Here is a 14,265-nt window from a genome sequence, read left to right as displayed (position 1 = left end):
GAGTTCACCCAACCTGCCTATGGTCCTCCAGTGGCTAGAAATGGCGATAGGTGTAAACCGAGCCCTGGGTATCCTGCTCCGCCTTTTGAGAAAATGAAAGCTCAGATGGGCCGATCTGGAATCTTGCTCCTTATGAGGTCATAAGGAGGAAGGTTACCTCCCCTTTCTCTGCTTTGCCCGGCTAGAGAATCTGGCCCACTCATGAGAAAGAAGGCGACATCATGGCTTGAAAACAAGCAAAGTGGCGGTTGGTCAAGGCCACACCCCCACCCTCCACCTTGCCCCCCCTCTCTCTTCCTCAATAGCATTTAAAGCTACAGACACAGAAATAGCACATCCTAAGGAAAGCTCATTGTGGGACTGGCTCTAGTGGCTGTTATTCTGCACCAAGGCTGAATTTCAGGAAATAGACTTAAGATACAGTATCAGGGGACCACTAAGGCCTATATAAAAGCATCCAAAAAGCAGCATGTCAAAGGACCTTTAAACTAATTTCAATATTAGCTGTCATATCCAGACAGTTTATGGTTAGTTAGTTGTGACAAACTACTTGACTGGGGAAAAAAATCAACTTGCACAGTTAACATTTTCCAATGCTAGCCAGCTGCTTATTTTCACATTGGCCTGATAACGTCATTATTTGTCTACCCTGCACAGCCTTTGTTCGAAATATGTTGCAGCCTATCTTAGTTCTGAGCCTATACAAAGGTAACACTGTGACATTAGTCGAAAACATAATTATGGGTTCAGTGATTTTACGTTCAGCATCAAATTCTAATGTCAGCCACCAAAAACAAAACTAGACGAAAAGTCTTGGAAAGGAAAGCACTGCTCATTTTCTTATTTGAATTGATAAGCCACTGCATTTAATCTGGACTCATGAGATGTTGACATGAAAGCTTATGTGTTTTGGATATAAACAATGAAGAGTATGATAAACAGTACTGGCCTTTTAACTCAACATTACAGTAGTTCCAAACTACTTCTTATATTTTGCAGAAAAACAGTAGGAAACAATTTTACAAGTTTGTTAGTTGACTGGGAATCTCAATAGCAAAAAAACAGCCTTCGATTTCACAATTGGGCCTCTTTATTAAAAAGGAGGGGACTGCAAGTCTGTGCAAGGCCTGTGTCGGGGTCAAGTTAGAATGGACACAACATACTGCAAACTGGAAAAATAACTTGACAAACCAGATTCCATTTGTTCTCTACTTTTTTTATCAGAATACACACATTTTGTGTCTGCAATGAAAAGGGCAATGTACATGTATGAATGTTACACAATTCCAGTTGAATTTTATTAAGATTTGCCAAAATACAAAGAAGATGTGATTGGTTTAGTCTTAGTCTGGGAATGCTTATGTCACCTGGAAATGTGGAAGCGATTTCCTCAGCTGATTAGAATGAATACATAAACCTTATTCAAAACAGAACCCTGAAGATACCACTAAAACGCGGTTAAGGTTTTAAGTTAAAAAAACAAACTACAAACATCTGTTTTGCTGATATGTTCCAACAAACACAAAAACCCAGAGGGCTGATTCTCATGAATGCCTCTGACTGTTTACTACAGCACAACATCGGACTTTTAAATTTCCAGGTTCAAATTTCCGTTTGAGGGTTCCTGAAGATATAGCTCTACTGTGCATCACATTGTATACGAGAAACCACATGAACAGACACATTTTTATTGCTAACACTGTTCCTATTGCACAAGCACAAAGAATACATCCATTGAAAAGCGATATATGCAGACTTGTCCGAATGCCATCAAGGAGCGTTGCAGTGTAAAAACTTTATTACTCTCAAGAACACTTGGTTCATTTTGTCATTCTGGGAAAGTTACAGTCTCATATATAACTGACAAGGACATTTCATGTTAGTGTCCTGCACCTAAGAAATGAAATATGCCCTTAAATATCGCAGCTCATTACAAGTTCCACAGTTAAAATTCACATTCTTGTTCAGTAGTCTAAACTATTTACAGACAAGTAAATAAAATTGACATTCTACTGTGCAAATCTTCTCATAATTTACATCATATTAGCTTTTGTTCTTACATCTGCCTCTTTTATAATACATGATAAAGATAATAAGTATCACTGTAGCAACATGTTGACACTAGACAATCTTATTTCCAAAGTACTGAACAAAAATCTCTGGATGGCCTTTATAAAACTGTCCCAGCAGCCGTCTCTTCTCTTTAGGGGAGAGTTTAGGGTTCTCATGGATGGTTCGGAGCAAGGACCAAAGTTCCTCTTTAGTGTTTTTTTGTGCATTTTCTGAGTAGGCCTTACCACTCACTCTTGTGCAGTATGTTGGTCCTGCAGTAAAGAGAGATTGTAAAAACATAAATTAAGTGTTCATCTTTATTCACACCAAGGAAAAGTGTTCTGTGGTTACACAAACAGCTGAATGAATATGAAAAACAGGAATATATACAAGGAAAATCTGCAAACCTGTTGTCACATCTGGATCCTTCCCTTTCACAATATTCATTATTCTGTCACTGACCATCTTGTGCAATGAAACGGGAATCTGGTGGAAAAGAGAGCAATATAAGACATGAAGTTTTCATTTATCTTGACTTAAAGATCCAATATCAATATGAATACAATTATGATAAGTAGAATCCTGCTTCTGTGTACAGACTCTGACACACCAATCCAACGGCCGACCGTCGGCAGAAAACGCAGTCGGACTGATCAGTCGGCTCCCGTCTCTCAAAAAAGTGCCTTGGAACACACCAAAGCGACGCCAACTTGAGCGTACGTTCTGCACGTGCGCAAGACGTAATACGTCTCCATAACAGCAGGCGGCACTAATCTGTAAAATCGCCCAAAAAAATGAACACCGGAAGAGGTAAGAAGTCATTGTTTTCATCAGAGAGTGTTGATAGTAGTCAACAAGGATCGTTGTTGTCATTACTCTGAACGGAAGAAAATACGATGGCTAGTAATAAGAAGATACTGGTGTTGTCTCTCTCTGGCTTCTTCTTGTGGAAGAAGCACTGATTCGCTAGTCAAGGGCTAGCACTCCACCAATCAGATGGGTCATTGAGTCCGACTGCCCACTGGCTGATTCAAGTCAAATTGGCCAAAATGGATGCTGACGGCTCCTCCGACTGACGACGGCACGGAACACACCGAACAGACTCCAGTCACCGACCTCGCCAGACTGTCCAACGGCCGATAATCGGGTTGGTGTGTCAGAGTCTTAAAACAGCATTTCATCAACCCGATGTCTAATTTCTCTAGCGGAGATGTTGATTGTTACATCCCTCCTACAACACAGGACACACGTACACACACAAACACACAGGCAAAAAAAGATGAATTAGAAACACTCACTTTGAACAGATCGCAGTGGTTATCCATCATGAACAGAACCATCAAGTCCACCTTTCCTTTGGAGAGTCTTCTGCTGTAGACGATGGCACTTGAGAAAGACCTTTTCACTGCCATTCTGTTCTCAATCTGACAGAGAATTTTTTAGTGTTAACGAAGATATGTAGAATATGCATGTACTGACTTGAGCGAAAGACACACAAGTGCTCACCTCTTTGTGCAGTTTGACCTCCTGTGGTTTGGCTGCGACAGCCATGAATCTCAGGAGCCTGCGGAGCTCCTCCCTGCTGCGAGAGTCCTGCAGCTTTAGGCTCAGCTGCAGAGCCTCTAGAGCTTGCTCTTGCTTGCCGTTCACTGACAACAGACCACAGAAAATACCAGGATGAAAATGCTGAGCTTGAGAAAAGCTTGTGATTAAACTGGCATGATATATGAAACTGGCATGATATATGAAACCTGCCTTTATGCATCACCATAAAAGGCTCATCAACCCTTCTGAAAACAACAGGGCAACAAAGAGATCTGCTTTTACCAAGTAGCTCGGAGATGCCAGAGTGGATGTCGAACACGTGGTTGCTGAGCAGAGGTGGCTGTTGTGTGTGTCCATAATGCTGAGCCAGGACCTCGTAGAGCAGACTCTTACACCGGAGCAGGTCGTCAGCACAACCAGCCAAACCTCGACTGACCTCCACCACCAGTTCATCAGGAAGAAACTCCAGACAGTCCACTGCCCCCGACATCCACTCATCAGCCCTGAGGAGAGAGGGAAGTGGAATGACTTTAAACACAGCTGACAGATTGGTCAAAGTGAGGCAACAGAGAGACAGAAAGACCTTTAGTGATTTGGGGAGAACTCGACTGCTTCTAAGCATGGATTTGGTCATTTTCTTTTTTTATATAACCAGTAGTTCATCAGGTCTGTCTCCCCCATGAGGAATTCTAAGTAATGACAACAAAACTGTCGGCGCATCGGCGCCTCCACATGATACAAGCCTTACGTGATCGCGCTCACGCCCCCACCCCTCCTCCACCCCTCCTCCACACAGTTGCTAGTAGCCAAGGAAGACACGGAGGATTAAAAAAACATGATGGACTCTTCAGAAGAGGTAATTATCTTTACTCGAGCTTCTGCACAAAGTCACCAGATGACACAATCTTCTGAACATAGCCATACTGAGAAATACAGACGGAGTTGTGTGGAGCTGATAGTCTTAATTAGCTTTGTAGCAACTCATTTAACTATGGCCTGAATGTAATGGACGTTTATTAATATCAAAAAGTTACGCACTAAAGCTTTAAGTAGAAGTAGCAACACCACTATAAAAACAATTAAAAATAAAAGTCCTGCATTCAAAATAGGTCTGCACAATATGATGAAAACATCTATTGCGATTAATTCGACTGATATTGTGATATGATTCATGATATTGGAGGGAATGATAATTTTTCATTATTCTCATTTCCATTGAAAACTATTAAAATTTAAAAAATAATATCAAAATAGTAGGATTTTTGCAAAGATCTGTACCAAACAAAGATTTTTTTCTTTAGTCTGTAGGATACGATTTGTAGGCCGGGACGTCTTTACAGCACCACAATACTTCATTCAGAATGGTTTGACACCTATTTTGCCTTTTAACAAATATTGCGCTCCCTCCGATTTGGATATTGCACTAGTATATTATTATATGTATATTGCGATTTTGATAAAACTGAGATTAATTGTGAAGCCCTAATTGAAAATGTCACTACAATAATAGTACAGAAGTATTAGCAATAGAAAGTGTTAAAAGTAAATGTACCAACTGCCTCCTGTCAGTGTTATATTAATGGATCATTACTTTTGATGCATTAACATGTAAGTGGTAGTTTAATGTTTAAAATAACAAGCTGATTTTAACTGCCTTTTATACTACTTGGTAGTTTAATCTATACTGTAACAAATGCATCATATGCATGTGCTTTGTATGAAAAATCTTTATATTCACTGTAAGTAGCAACTATAGCATTTAAATAAATGTGGCGGAGTGAAAAAGTACAATAAGCCCCTTTGAAATGCATTGGAGGGTAATAAAGTACAACGTAGCTTTAAATAGACATTTTCAGGTAAAGTACGAGTATTTCAAAATTATACAGTAAAAGTACAGTACTTGAGTACCACCAATGCATATATAACTTTTGTTTCAACACAATTTCAATGAATTACAATCATTTAAATGGCTTTAACATAGATAAATCATTTTACCTTGAACAAATCAACAAATTACTGCATAATAAGCGCATGTTTTCCTATTAGTGAAAGAGCACGGCTAAACACAAACAGAAAATCCTTATATACATATTTCATGTAGGATTTTATTAGCAGTTTGTCTGTAAAGCAGCTGGTTTAGAGTTTAACCCTTGTGTTGTCCTCCCGTGTCAAAATTAACACTTTTTTTTTCTTAAATTTTTGTCACTTTTTTTTCAACATTTTTGGCACTTTTTTTTTCATTACCACCAGTATATTCACCACTACAACCAACTTAATTACACTAGTTTTACACTTACTTTTGGAATTGATGGTCAATAAACCTCATTTATATGAAATTATCAAATTTTTGTATAAGGAAAAAAAGCAGAAATTATGAATGATTTTGACTAATAGTTAAGATCAGAGGAACAAAGGTAATGGATAATCACAAATATGTCAAAGCTTAGTCAGGATAATGCTATCAAACACCCAAAATTCAATGAAAGTAGAGATCTGCTCCTTCATTTCACTTGTGAAGAGCGTTTTATGGAACCGCCCGTGTTTTTTTGGGGGTCAGTTTGGTTGAAAGAAACCCAAATGTCTGATATAGAAACTTTGAAAACGGGTCAAATTTGACCTGAGGACAACAGGAGGGTTAAAGAAATAGCAGATTAGGACTGATAGATCACAAGAAACATAAATTGGATTAATAATATTAACTTGTATAACTGTAAAAGCTTTAGATGACTTACTGTGCTTCACTGAAGGCCTTGAGGACCTCTCTGTCTAGGTAGCTTGATGTATACAACAGGTCCGGGTCACTGTCCATGCCATGCAGGGGAGGCCGCGATGTGTCTTTACCCTCTAACAGCTTCTCCAACAGGGGGAGCTCTATCAGCTGCAAGAGCCTGAACACCGCCTGCTGGTGCCACACCTCATCCACAACTGTGAAAACACAGAGTTAAAAGCCATATGGGTCATAGGTACACAGACACAGACACATCATTTGCTGCATGAAAACACTGCCCGTTTTACGTCATTCCCATCAGACAAAAGACAACTTACGCTCTTGTGAGAGGCCTAGGTTGATCATCTGAGGAGTGATGGTGGAGCTTAGGTTGAGGTTTCCCAGCACGTCCTCCAGTGATTTGTCTGCTTTGACAGGGGAGTGGGTGGAGTAGCTCGGCATCCCTTGTCTGAAGAGTCACATAATAACAGCAATCAATGGAAATGGTTGAGAGGGACAAATGTAATGTTGTTGTAAGTGCGATTCAGTCGCAATTTAGTGCTGTTTTGATGCCGATCAAACAGGCCAAATAAATGCTCGATTTCCAGCATTAAATACGTTCTGATTAACATCAAATAGGACATGTGAAGTCTTTTCTTCTCTCTCTTTTTATAGTATTCCCATGAAGACTTGATTTGGCCCATGTTGCAAATAACAAAAGTCTCATTTAAGCTGTCAGAGCACATGGCTCCTGTGAATCTTTCATCTCCCATTAGTGAGGCCTGTTCTCTCGTCCAGTCTGGAGCCGTCACTCTCACAACAACACAAAGCGCTGAGGCCATGTGTTAGCACCTCACGTAAATGCATCCTGTCTGTCTTTGCCACATGCTCGACAGCCTCAGAATTGAATTCTCCAGCCTCTATGTAAAGGGCAATCAACTTTTTTATTTAGTTTAAAAGGGCTAGTTTGACATTTTGGAAAATACTTGTTGATTTTCTTGCTGAGAGTTAGATGAGATGTTCGATATCACTGTCTCATATGAGAGTGGTATTGATCTTCTCATTTAACTCTCAGCAAGAAAGCAAATAAAATGCGTTAGAGCAACTGCCTCCGTTTCATCTTTTAAAATTACTTTTTGCATTTTTGCACTTTAATTTTGTATTTGAATTTAAAACTCATTGCCACACATTGGTAATGAGGGGGTTAGCCTACTGGAATTTAAGAGTATCAAGACATGATGGGACTTCAGGAGCCTCCGGTCACGCCTCACTAGTTTCGAAAGGCACCCAGTCTAAAGCTATACTGGATTTGGGATTAGCTCTGGAGCAAGGAGAACAAAGCAAATCAAAAATGAGATCTGAAGATGTTATGACACGAGCCTGTACCTTTCATGTGATGGACTGTAGCCGTTCTTGTTCCTGTTCATTCTCGGTGAGTCATAGCCGCTCTCGATGGTGGTAGTGGAGAGAGAGTTGGTGTTGGTCAGCGATGATGAGGAGCCGGTCGTCGGGCTCAGGAACCTGTACAAACTGCAACTACTGTCCTCAAATGTGGCTCGCTTCTTTTCCTTCCCAAAAACTTTAACGCCCACCGGCTCAAACACCCTGGAGTCCATCAGTGCCTGACAGAGACGGACGGCTTTGTAGCGGGGCACCGCCTCATCACCAAAAAAACGGTTCAGGGTGATGTGTGCCAGCACCACGTCCACAGCCTCTGAGCCCAGGAAGCAGTCATGGTAGGATTTGAGGTTGTGGCGCCGACGCTTAACCGCCACACGAGTGTGGAGATTGGAGATGATGCTGCCCCAGATAAAGGTGGCCCGGAAAGGCTTCCCAGCCATGCCTTCTGATGGAGGAGGAGGAGAGGAGAGAGTCAGTGGACGGAGGGTAGGAAAGGCAATCAGAGGCGTGGGAATGAGGGTTGAAGTAGAGGTGATAAACTCTGATATCAGCAAGGAAAAGCAGGGAATGAGCTTCCTGGATGTTTCATGGTGACAGTTCACAAGATTCACATTTTAATTGCTGCACAGATTTCAGCCAACTAGCAATGATCCTCAAGTAATGACAACAGTTTTACACACAGATGCACGTGTGGAGCAACTATCTACTCCTGGCTGAAAGGATAAGTTGATTTATTAATTAGTCAATCGAAAGAAAATTAATCAAAAACAAGTTTCATAATCAATTCATTGTTTAAGTCATTTACCAAGAAGAAAAAAAGGCCAAACATTTGATGGTTTGGAGCTTCTGAAATGTGAGGATTTGCTGATTTTCTGTGATTTACATCATTGTGAAATGAATATCTTTGGGTTTTGGGCTGTTGGTCAGACAAAACAAGCAATTTGAAGATATCCGCATTAGGCTCTGGGAAATTGTGATGGCCATTTTTCACTTGATTACGCTATTAATAAATTAATTAGATACATAATCACATGTATGATTTTAATAAATGCAGACGTTGTGGAAAAAAAAAACCTTTACAAACTTTTTCTGTATAAATGGTTTGGTGGTTTGGTGATCCACTTGTTATTTCACAATAGACATTCTCAGCTTTGTCTATTGTCTGAACACTTTCTGAGAATCACAATCTGAATTCATGTTACTGTATGTGGGTGTAACAGCACAATGTCAAGGATCAATGCATCTCATGGGGGTAGTAACCAAACCCAAATCCTCTTGTGTACATTATGCCCAAACGCTTCATTCTAATTCACTTAACAGATGTTTAACGCCTAAGAATAAAATGCTGTGGTCAGCCAGTAGGTTAAAGACACGAAGAAGAACAAAGAGCATCATCTGTGCCTGATTTTCTTACTGCACCAGACACACGATGCAATCTTTCTACACACGCTACACTCAATCACACACGCACAAGGAAACAGAGACAATATTCATATTGTGAGCCTTTTTCTCATAAGAGACATCCTCACATGTTCCTGTCGAAATTTTCCACTGGCTGGTCTGCAGCGCTACTAACACATGCACACAAATCAGTAAATGATTCATGCAATCAATCACTGACACATTAAACACTCCATCGTGCAATTTCTCCAAATATCTCATCTGACCGTCTGTGTATGATTGGTCTTTGTTTAGGGAAAATGACTTGTGTCATCAACCGCAAGCCAGACCAATGAGAGAAAGCAGAGGTGGCCTTAGTGAGATGTTTGTGTGTCTTTCATCTCACAACAGGAAACATTTAAGGCCTGTTGGGCAAATGTTAGGGGGGATCTGAGAGGATCACTGAGGCCAGGGTCCATAAATCAGGTGGTGTCAGCAGTATAACAGGCTCCATGTTAAGATAACACTTAACACAACAAATACTATTACTGACCCATCTGTAAAAGTTGAAAACAAAAAAACTCGGGAACGGTACAGCAGCAACCAGATGTTCACCCACGCGTTTCAAATGTACAACAGCTCATAGAGAGCGGAGGAAAGTGTGTGGCAGATACCTCGGTGATGTGCTGATTAATGAGACACATCAACGTCAAACTGTGTCTCCCTCTGGGGGAGAAGAAACTGTCCTGAACTGGGGATTTGCATAGCAGAGAAGAACAACATGGGGCTGTGGCAGTTGTTCAAGGAGCTCCTTTGAGTTTGTATGCATAATAGGAATCTTGAGAAATATAACAGGCTGATGATAATGCAATGAATTCAAATATTTCTTTCATTGCTTTAAGAAACTCAAGTTTCAAAATGCTCTTTAAAATAAATGTGAGAATATGTCCCTATTATGCAAATATCAGTCAATAGATAAACTCACTATAGACAAAATATCACATGAATAATATACCTTTTGGTCAGGAAAACTAGTAGAAACAGACATCAGAATGAAATCCTTGATGTAGGAGTTAGTGCAGGAGGACCATCTGGAGAATCCCATCAGGGGTCCCATGGATTACCAGTCACAAAATAAATCCGGATCTGATCAATATCCATTAATGCTTGTTAAAAAGGAAAACAGTAGGGGTCAGGTGTGGGTCAGAACAATCCTGGGAACCCGGCTGTGCTCTGTCACCTCTTGTTGCCTGAGCCAGGCTGAGATTAGAGCCCAGTTTGCACAGCTGACGCCAGACTTCTTCCCTGTGACTGTGGTCCTCTTTAGAAAAAAACCCCCTCCGCAGATAGACTGCAGGATGAAAACGAGGTGCTGGCCTGTGATTCAGCCAAGGACAACAGTGCACCGTGTGTTTGTACACATCAGTGGAGGTAAATAATCGCGGAGGGAGCAGCGCAGTCACCGCATGGGGATCTTCCCCTTGAGAACACGGGGTTTAACGCCACTCTACCCGAGCTTCATTATCACTGCGGCAGCAAATCAAAAGCATGTATTTAATGTTTTTAACACTGTTGCCAGAATCTGCACCAAACTCGGGACTAATGATTCCATGCGGTGAAAATGCGCTGTGGCACCGTCAGACCAAAGGTTGTTGATAGCCGGTGTCAGATACCTTCATTCCTCCAACATGTTGAGACCAGTGAGATTAACTGGTCAAGCCTCAGGGCACAGTATGAACACGCTAAACCACAGAGGGTTATTGGCCCGTTTGAATTTCAACCCTCATATCCTGTGTGATAGCCTATATACACTATGTATGGTGGCCTATACACACATGCGTAATTACCAGTCTATGGTATTTACCCTGTTCTGCTGTTTCAACACAAACATTGCAGGCTATTGAGTCGGCACTGAGCACAAATGTCAAAGAACACAAATGCTGTTAAGCTTAAAACTGATCAGTCATCTGTTTACACATAAAAAGATAACTGGCTTTTGTAAATCAAAGTTTTTCCCTAGATGAGATAAAAATATATAAGCCTATTATAAGGGTATATTTTTTCTCATATAGGCTAGCCTACTTTAAAAACTTTACAGTATGTTACGGTATAATTAAATTACAAAGATGTCCAAACAAAGGGGACACTGTATATTTAGTAGCTAACAATGTCCAATCTTTAGTAAAACATTTTCGATTAGCAACATGTCCCATTAATAGGCTACAGTACATTATTGAAATATGGCGAATTAGCCTACATTTCTACTTGGAAAAACAATTTCAGCCAAATTAGCAGCAGTCGACACATGGGAATGTAATTTCCATCTCAACACCAAGTTCCATAACTAAAGAAGCCAAACTCTTCGGGCTACAAAATAATTTAAAACACGACACGTAAATTAAAAACATTTATAGCCGTTATTTTATCAGCTAAACGTGATTAAATTAGTAGGCTATTACCTGGTGTTCGGTGCATGAAAACTTCTTCCAGTGACTGTAAAGACAGCCATTCAGACCATGTTCTTGGTCTTCAATTCACAACGTGACGCACGCAACTAACTCCGAAACCGCCCCCTCCCACCGCCATACATTATTCATGTCCCAGTCGCCGCCCTGCCCGGGCATGATAATAATGAAGCTCCGACTGTTTCACTGAAGTTTGACAAAAGGCGCATTAACTCGCTTATTCTTACATTAGGGCATCTTACTGAGCTGAAACTGTAAATAAGGAAGATGAATGTTACTACCTCGGTGTAACCAAAGCTCCTCCATTGAAGGGTTTTACCTTTACATTTGGCATACATGATTTGTTATTTTACCACTGGTACGCCTGGATAGAATGCTGAATAGCCAGTGTGCAGAATTGCCAACATTCTGTACTAAATTAGCCTACTTTATTAAACATTTTTATTGGTCAAATGAAATCCTTTCAATTTGAAGGAAATGCTAAAATTCCAGGAAGTTTCCACACAACCTTTACACTCACAAAGTCACACCCTTAAAGCCTACACTAAGTTCATCTGATATGATAAAGACCTACAGTATTAAACAGCAGCCACCATGTGAGACAGAGAAGAAGAAGAGGGAGTTTGAATGATTGGGGTTTAAAGGATAAAAACACGATAAAAGATAGGGGATGTTTTGGGAAAACAGTTTCTTGTTGTTTCCTGTTGTCCAAGTGTGACTGCAGGTGCCTCGGGTGTCAAGTGGCCGAGATGCTGTTCCAACTTGTCTGGGATCATCTATACAGGCTTCTCGAATATTTCAAGACTGTCTTCATAAACAAACAAACAAACAAACATGCACACCCCAGAATAAACTCAGGAGCTGTTAGTAGGGCCATATTTCATGAAATGGGGCCCTAGCTGGTGCCTTTTCTTGAGGTAGAAAAGTAGTAAACAGATACGGTTAACCCTATATCACTCGCTGAAAGGGAGACAGAAAGGAAGACAGCTACTATAATCACACGACACAGGTATGGTGCAATGGGGTGAGGCGTGTAAACCCGGTTTGATGACAGTCCTCTTTGTGTAGAAAAATGCTTGTTTACTCTAGGTCAAGTGAGAACGTGTGAGCATAAAAGAAAGAAGTTGAGATCTGTTCTTGTGCCTTTTCAAACTATTACATTAGAGAAGGAGAGTTGGGAGCAGGTCGCTGGTTTGGGTTTCCAGACAAAGCACAGGACATTTCTTCCTCTTTCACAGTGTTGAGCTGCTCTTGAGCAAGGCAGGGTGCTCTAAGGAAACTGCAGGTGTGCATGTGAGTAACTTTACACATGATGTTTGGTTTACTCGTCATAAGAAGTACTACTTAGTCCATGAAAACAGTTCTAAAAATGGCTTGGGTTTAAGACTTACCTGCTGTCACAAACTGGAATTGTGGGGGTTTGAAGGAAGTGGGCATTTAGGAGGCAGTAGGGGCTACTGAAATATGCTAAAGTTGCATTATGAAAATGTAGGATCCAGTGTTTTTGGAGCTTGCGCCATAACAGGAAATACATGTAAGGAATGTCTTGGCTACATCAATCTGTCTCTTGTGAGGAAGTGCAGTACAAAATTGCTGGAGTATCCCTTAAAGAGTATAAAGTAGGGACGCCCCCATGGCTTTCAGCAGTTAAGACGCTGAACATGAATCACAACATCTGTGGTTCGAGACTGGCTGGCGATCTTGGTTGCATTTCTCCTTTTGCAGTTTAATAAAGTTAGACTTCCCTGATATAAAAATGGAATATCACATCTTAATTTATTTGCATTCACAAAAGTAAACCCCACTCTTTACTTGTGACTGAAAAATGTGTTCAACAGTAACACTTAACATTGTCACCACCATAATGAATTATGACTCATAATCATATCAGTTTCAGGCATCAGACAATCTCTGAGCACTGAATTCACAGAAGCTCAGGATACTTGGTTGTAGCTTTAACGTGCTGTATGTTTATGTTAAACTCACCTTTTCTGTTGCTGTGGATAGATATATATTTATATTTATACAGCCATTACCATCCAAGCAAGGGGAATAAAAGGAAAAACCCACCTTAAATAAAAGGTAACTTCAGTGCGTTCCACTAGAGTGAGAAACCTTCGGTTGAGGGCCAAACTGGTTTTACAACTCTTCAAATGAATGCATTGCATTATGATGATTACAGTGCTGTAGGGTGAAACATGTCTTACACCAAACACTGAAAAGAGAGAGAGAGAGAGAGAGAGAGAGAGAGAGAGAGAGAGAGAGAGAGAGAGAGGGGAGATAGAAACAGAGATACACTTCCTCCTCCACTGTGAAAAATTCTCTTCACTAAGAGATTTACACTTTGGAAAAATAGCCACAAAAAAATAGCAAATTTCCCAATGTTAACATCAGAAAAGAAGCTGGTAGTTCTCCTAGGAGAAGGGACAGCAGCTCCACTGGCAGCTAAATATGTATCTGCCTGCCACAACCTGAGGGACTCACCACTATAAGATCCCCAACATTACAGATTGGTTTAGGATTGTACAGTAATTATATTGTACAAAACTGTTAAGTATTATATTGTGTGTATATAATTGTTTTGTAATGTAGTGTGTTGTATAACTATCAGTGCAGTATAGAATCTATGTGACACCTACTGTATGTATTTAATATTTGATATGTACTATATATGCATTTTCTGTAAACTGCTTTGGCAACATGTTTTCTTTGTTC

The 14,265-nt window shown here is 40.4% G+C and overlaps 1 protein-coding gene across 4 annotated transcripts; it reads right to left on the bottom strand.

The window, feature by feature from the left end:
- Window positions 1-937: 937 nt before the first annotated feature.
- On the bottom strand, window positions 938-13,734 carry depdc7a (DEP domain containing 7, paralog a). 4 transcript variants are annotated; one of them, XM_031314466.2, is made up of 9 exons: window positions 13,621-13,734; window positions 7,691-8,150; window positions 6,643-6,773; window positions 6,330-6,522; window positions 3,880-4,100; window positions 3,559-3,701; window positions 3,351-3,476; window positions 2,460-2,538; window positions 938-2,324 (listed from the first exon to the last, which is right to left on the bottom strand). In XM_031314466.2, exons 2-9 carry the CDS (start codon window positions 8,143-8,145, stop codon window positions 2,122-2,124), a joined length of 1,551 nt encoding a protein of 516 aa, XP_031170326.1. In that variant the 5' UTR covers window positions 8,146-8,150; window positions 13,621-13,734; the 3' UTR covers window positions 938-2,121. The 4 variants fall into 4 exon arrangements, with proteins under 4 accessions (XP_031170326.1, XP_031170328.1, XP_031170325.1 ...); XM_031314468.2 differs by having other exon boundaries at window positions 13,537-13,679; XM_031314465.2 differs by lacking the exon at window positions 13,621-13,734 and adding an exon at window positions 11,545-11,648.
- Between the last annotated feature and the right edge of the window lie 531 nt (window positions 13,735-14,265).

Source organism: Sander lucioperca, chromosome 3 (genome assembly GCF_008315115.2).
Source record: "Sander lucioperca isolate FBNREF2018 chromosome 3, SLUC_FBN_1.2, whole genome shotgun sequence".
Classification (NCBI taxonomy): Eukaryota; Metazoa; Chordata; class Actinopteri; order Perciformes; family Percidae; genus Sander; species Sander lucioperca.
The sequence above is the reverse complement of the archived record's forward strand: the minus strand, read 5'-3'. Positions and strand labels throughout refer to the sequence as shown.

Coding starts and splice junctions, on each gene's coding strand:
- depdc7a (XM_031314465.2), bottom strand. Junction 6,774..7,690: donor TACAGTCCATCACATGAAAG/GTACAGGCTCGT, acceptor GTGACTCTTCAG/ACAAGGGATGCCGAGCTACT. Junction 2,539..3,350: donor ACCACTGCGATCTGTTCAAA/GTGAGTGTTTCT, acceptor CTTTTCCACCAG/ATTCCCGTTTCATTGCACAA.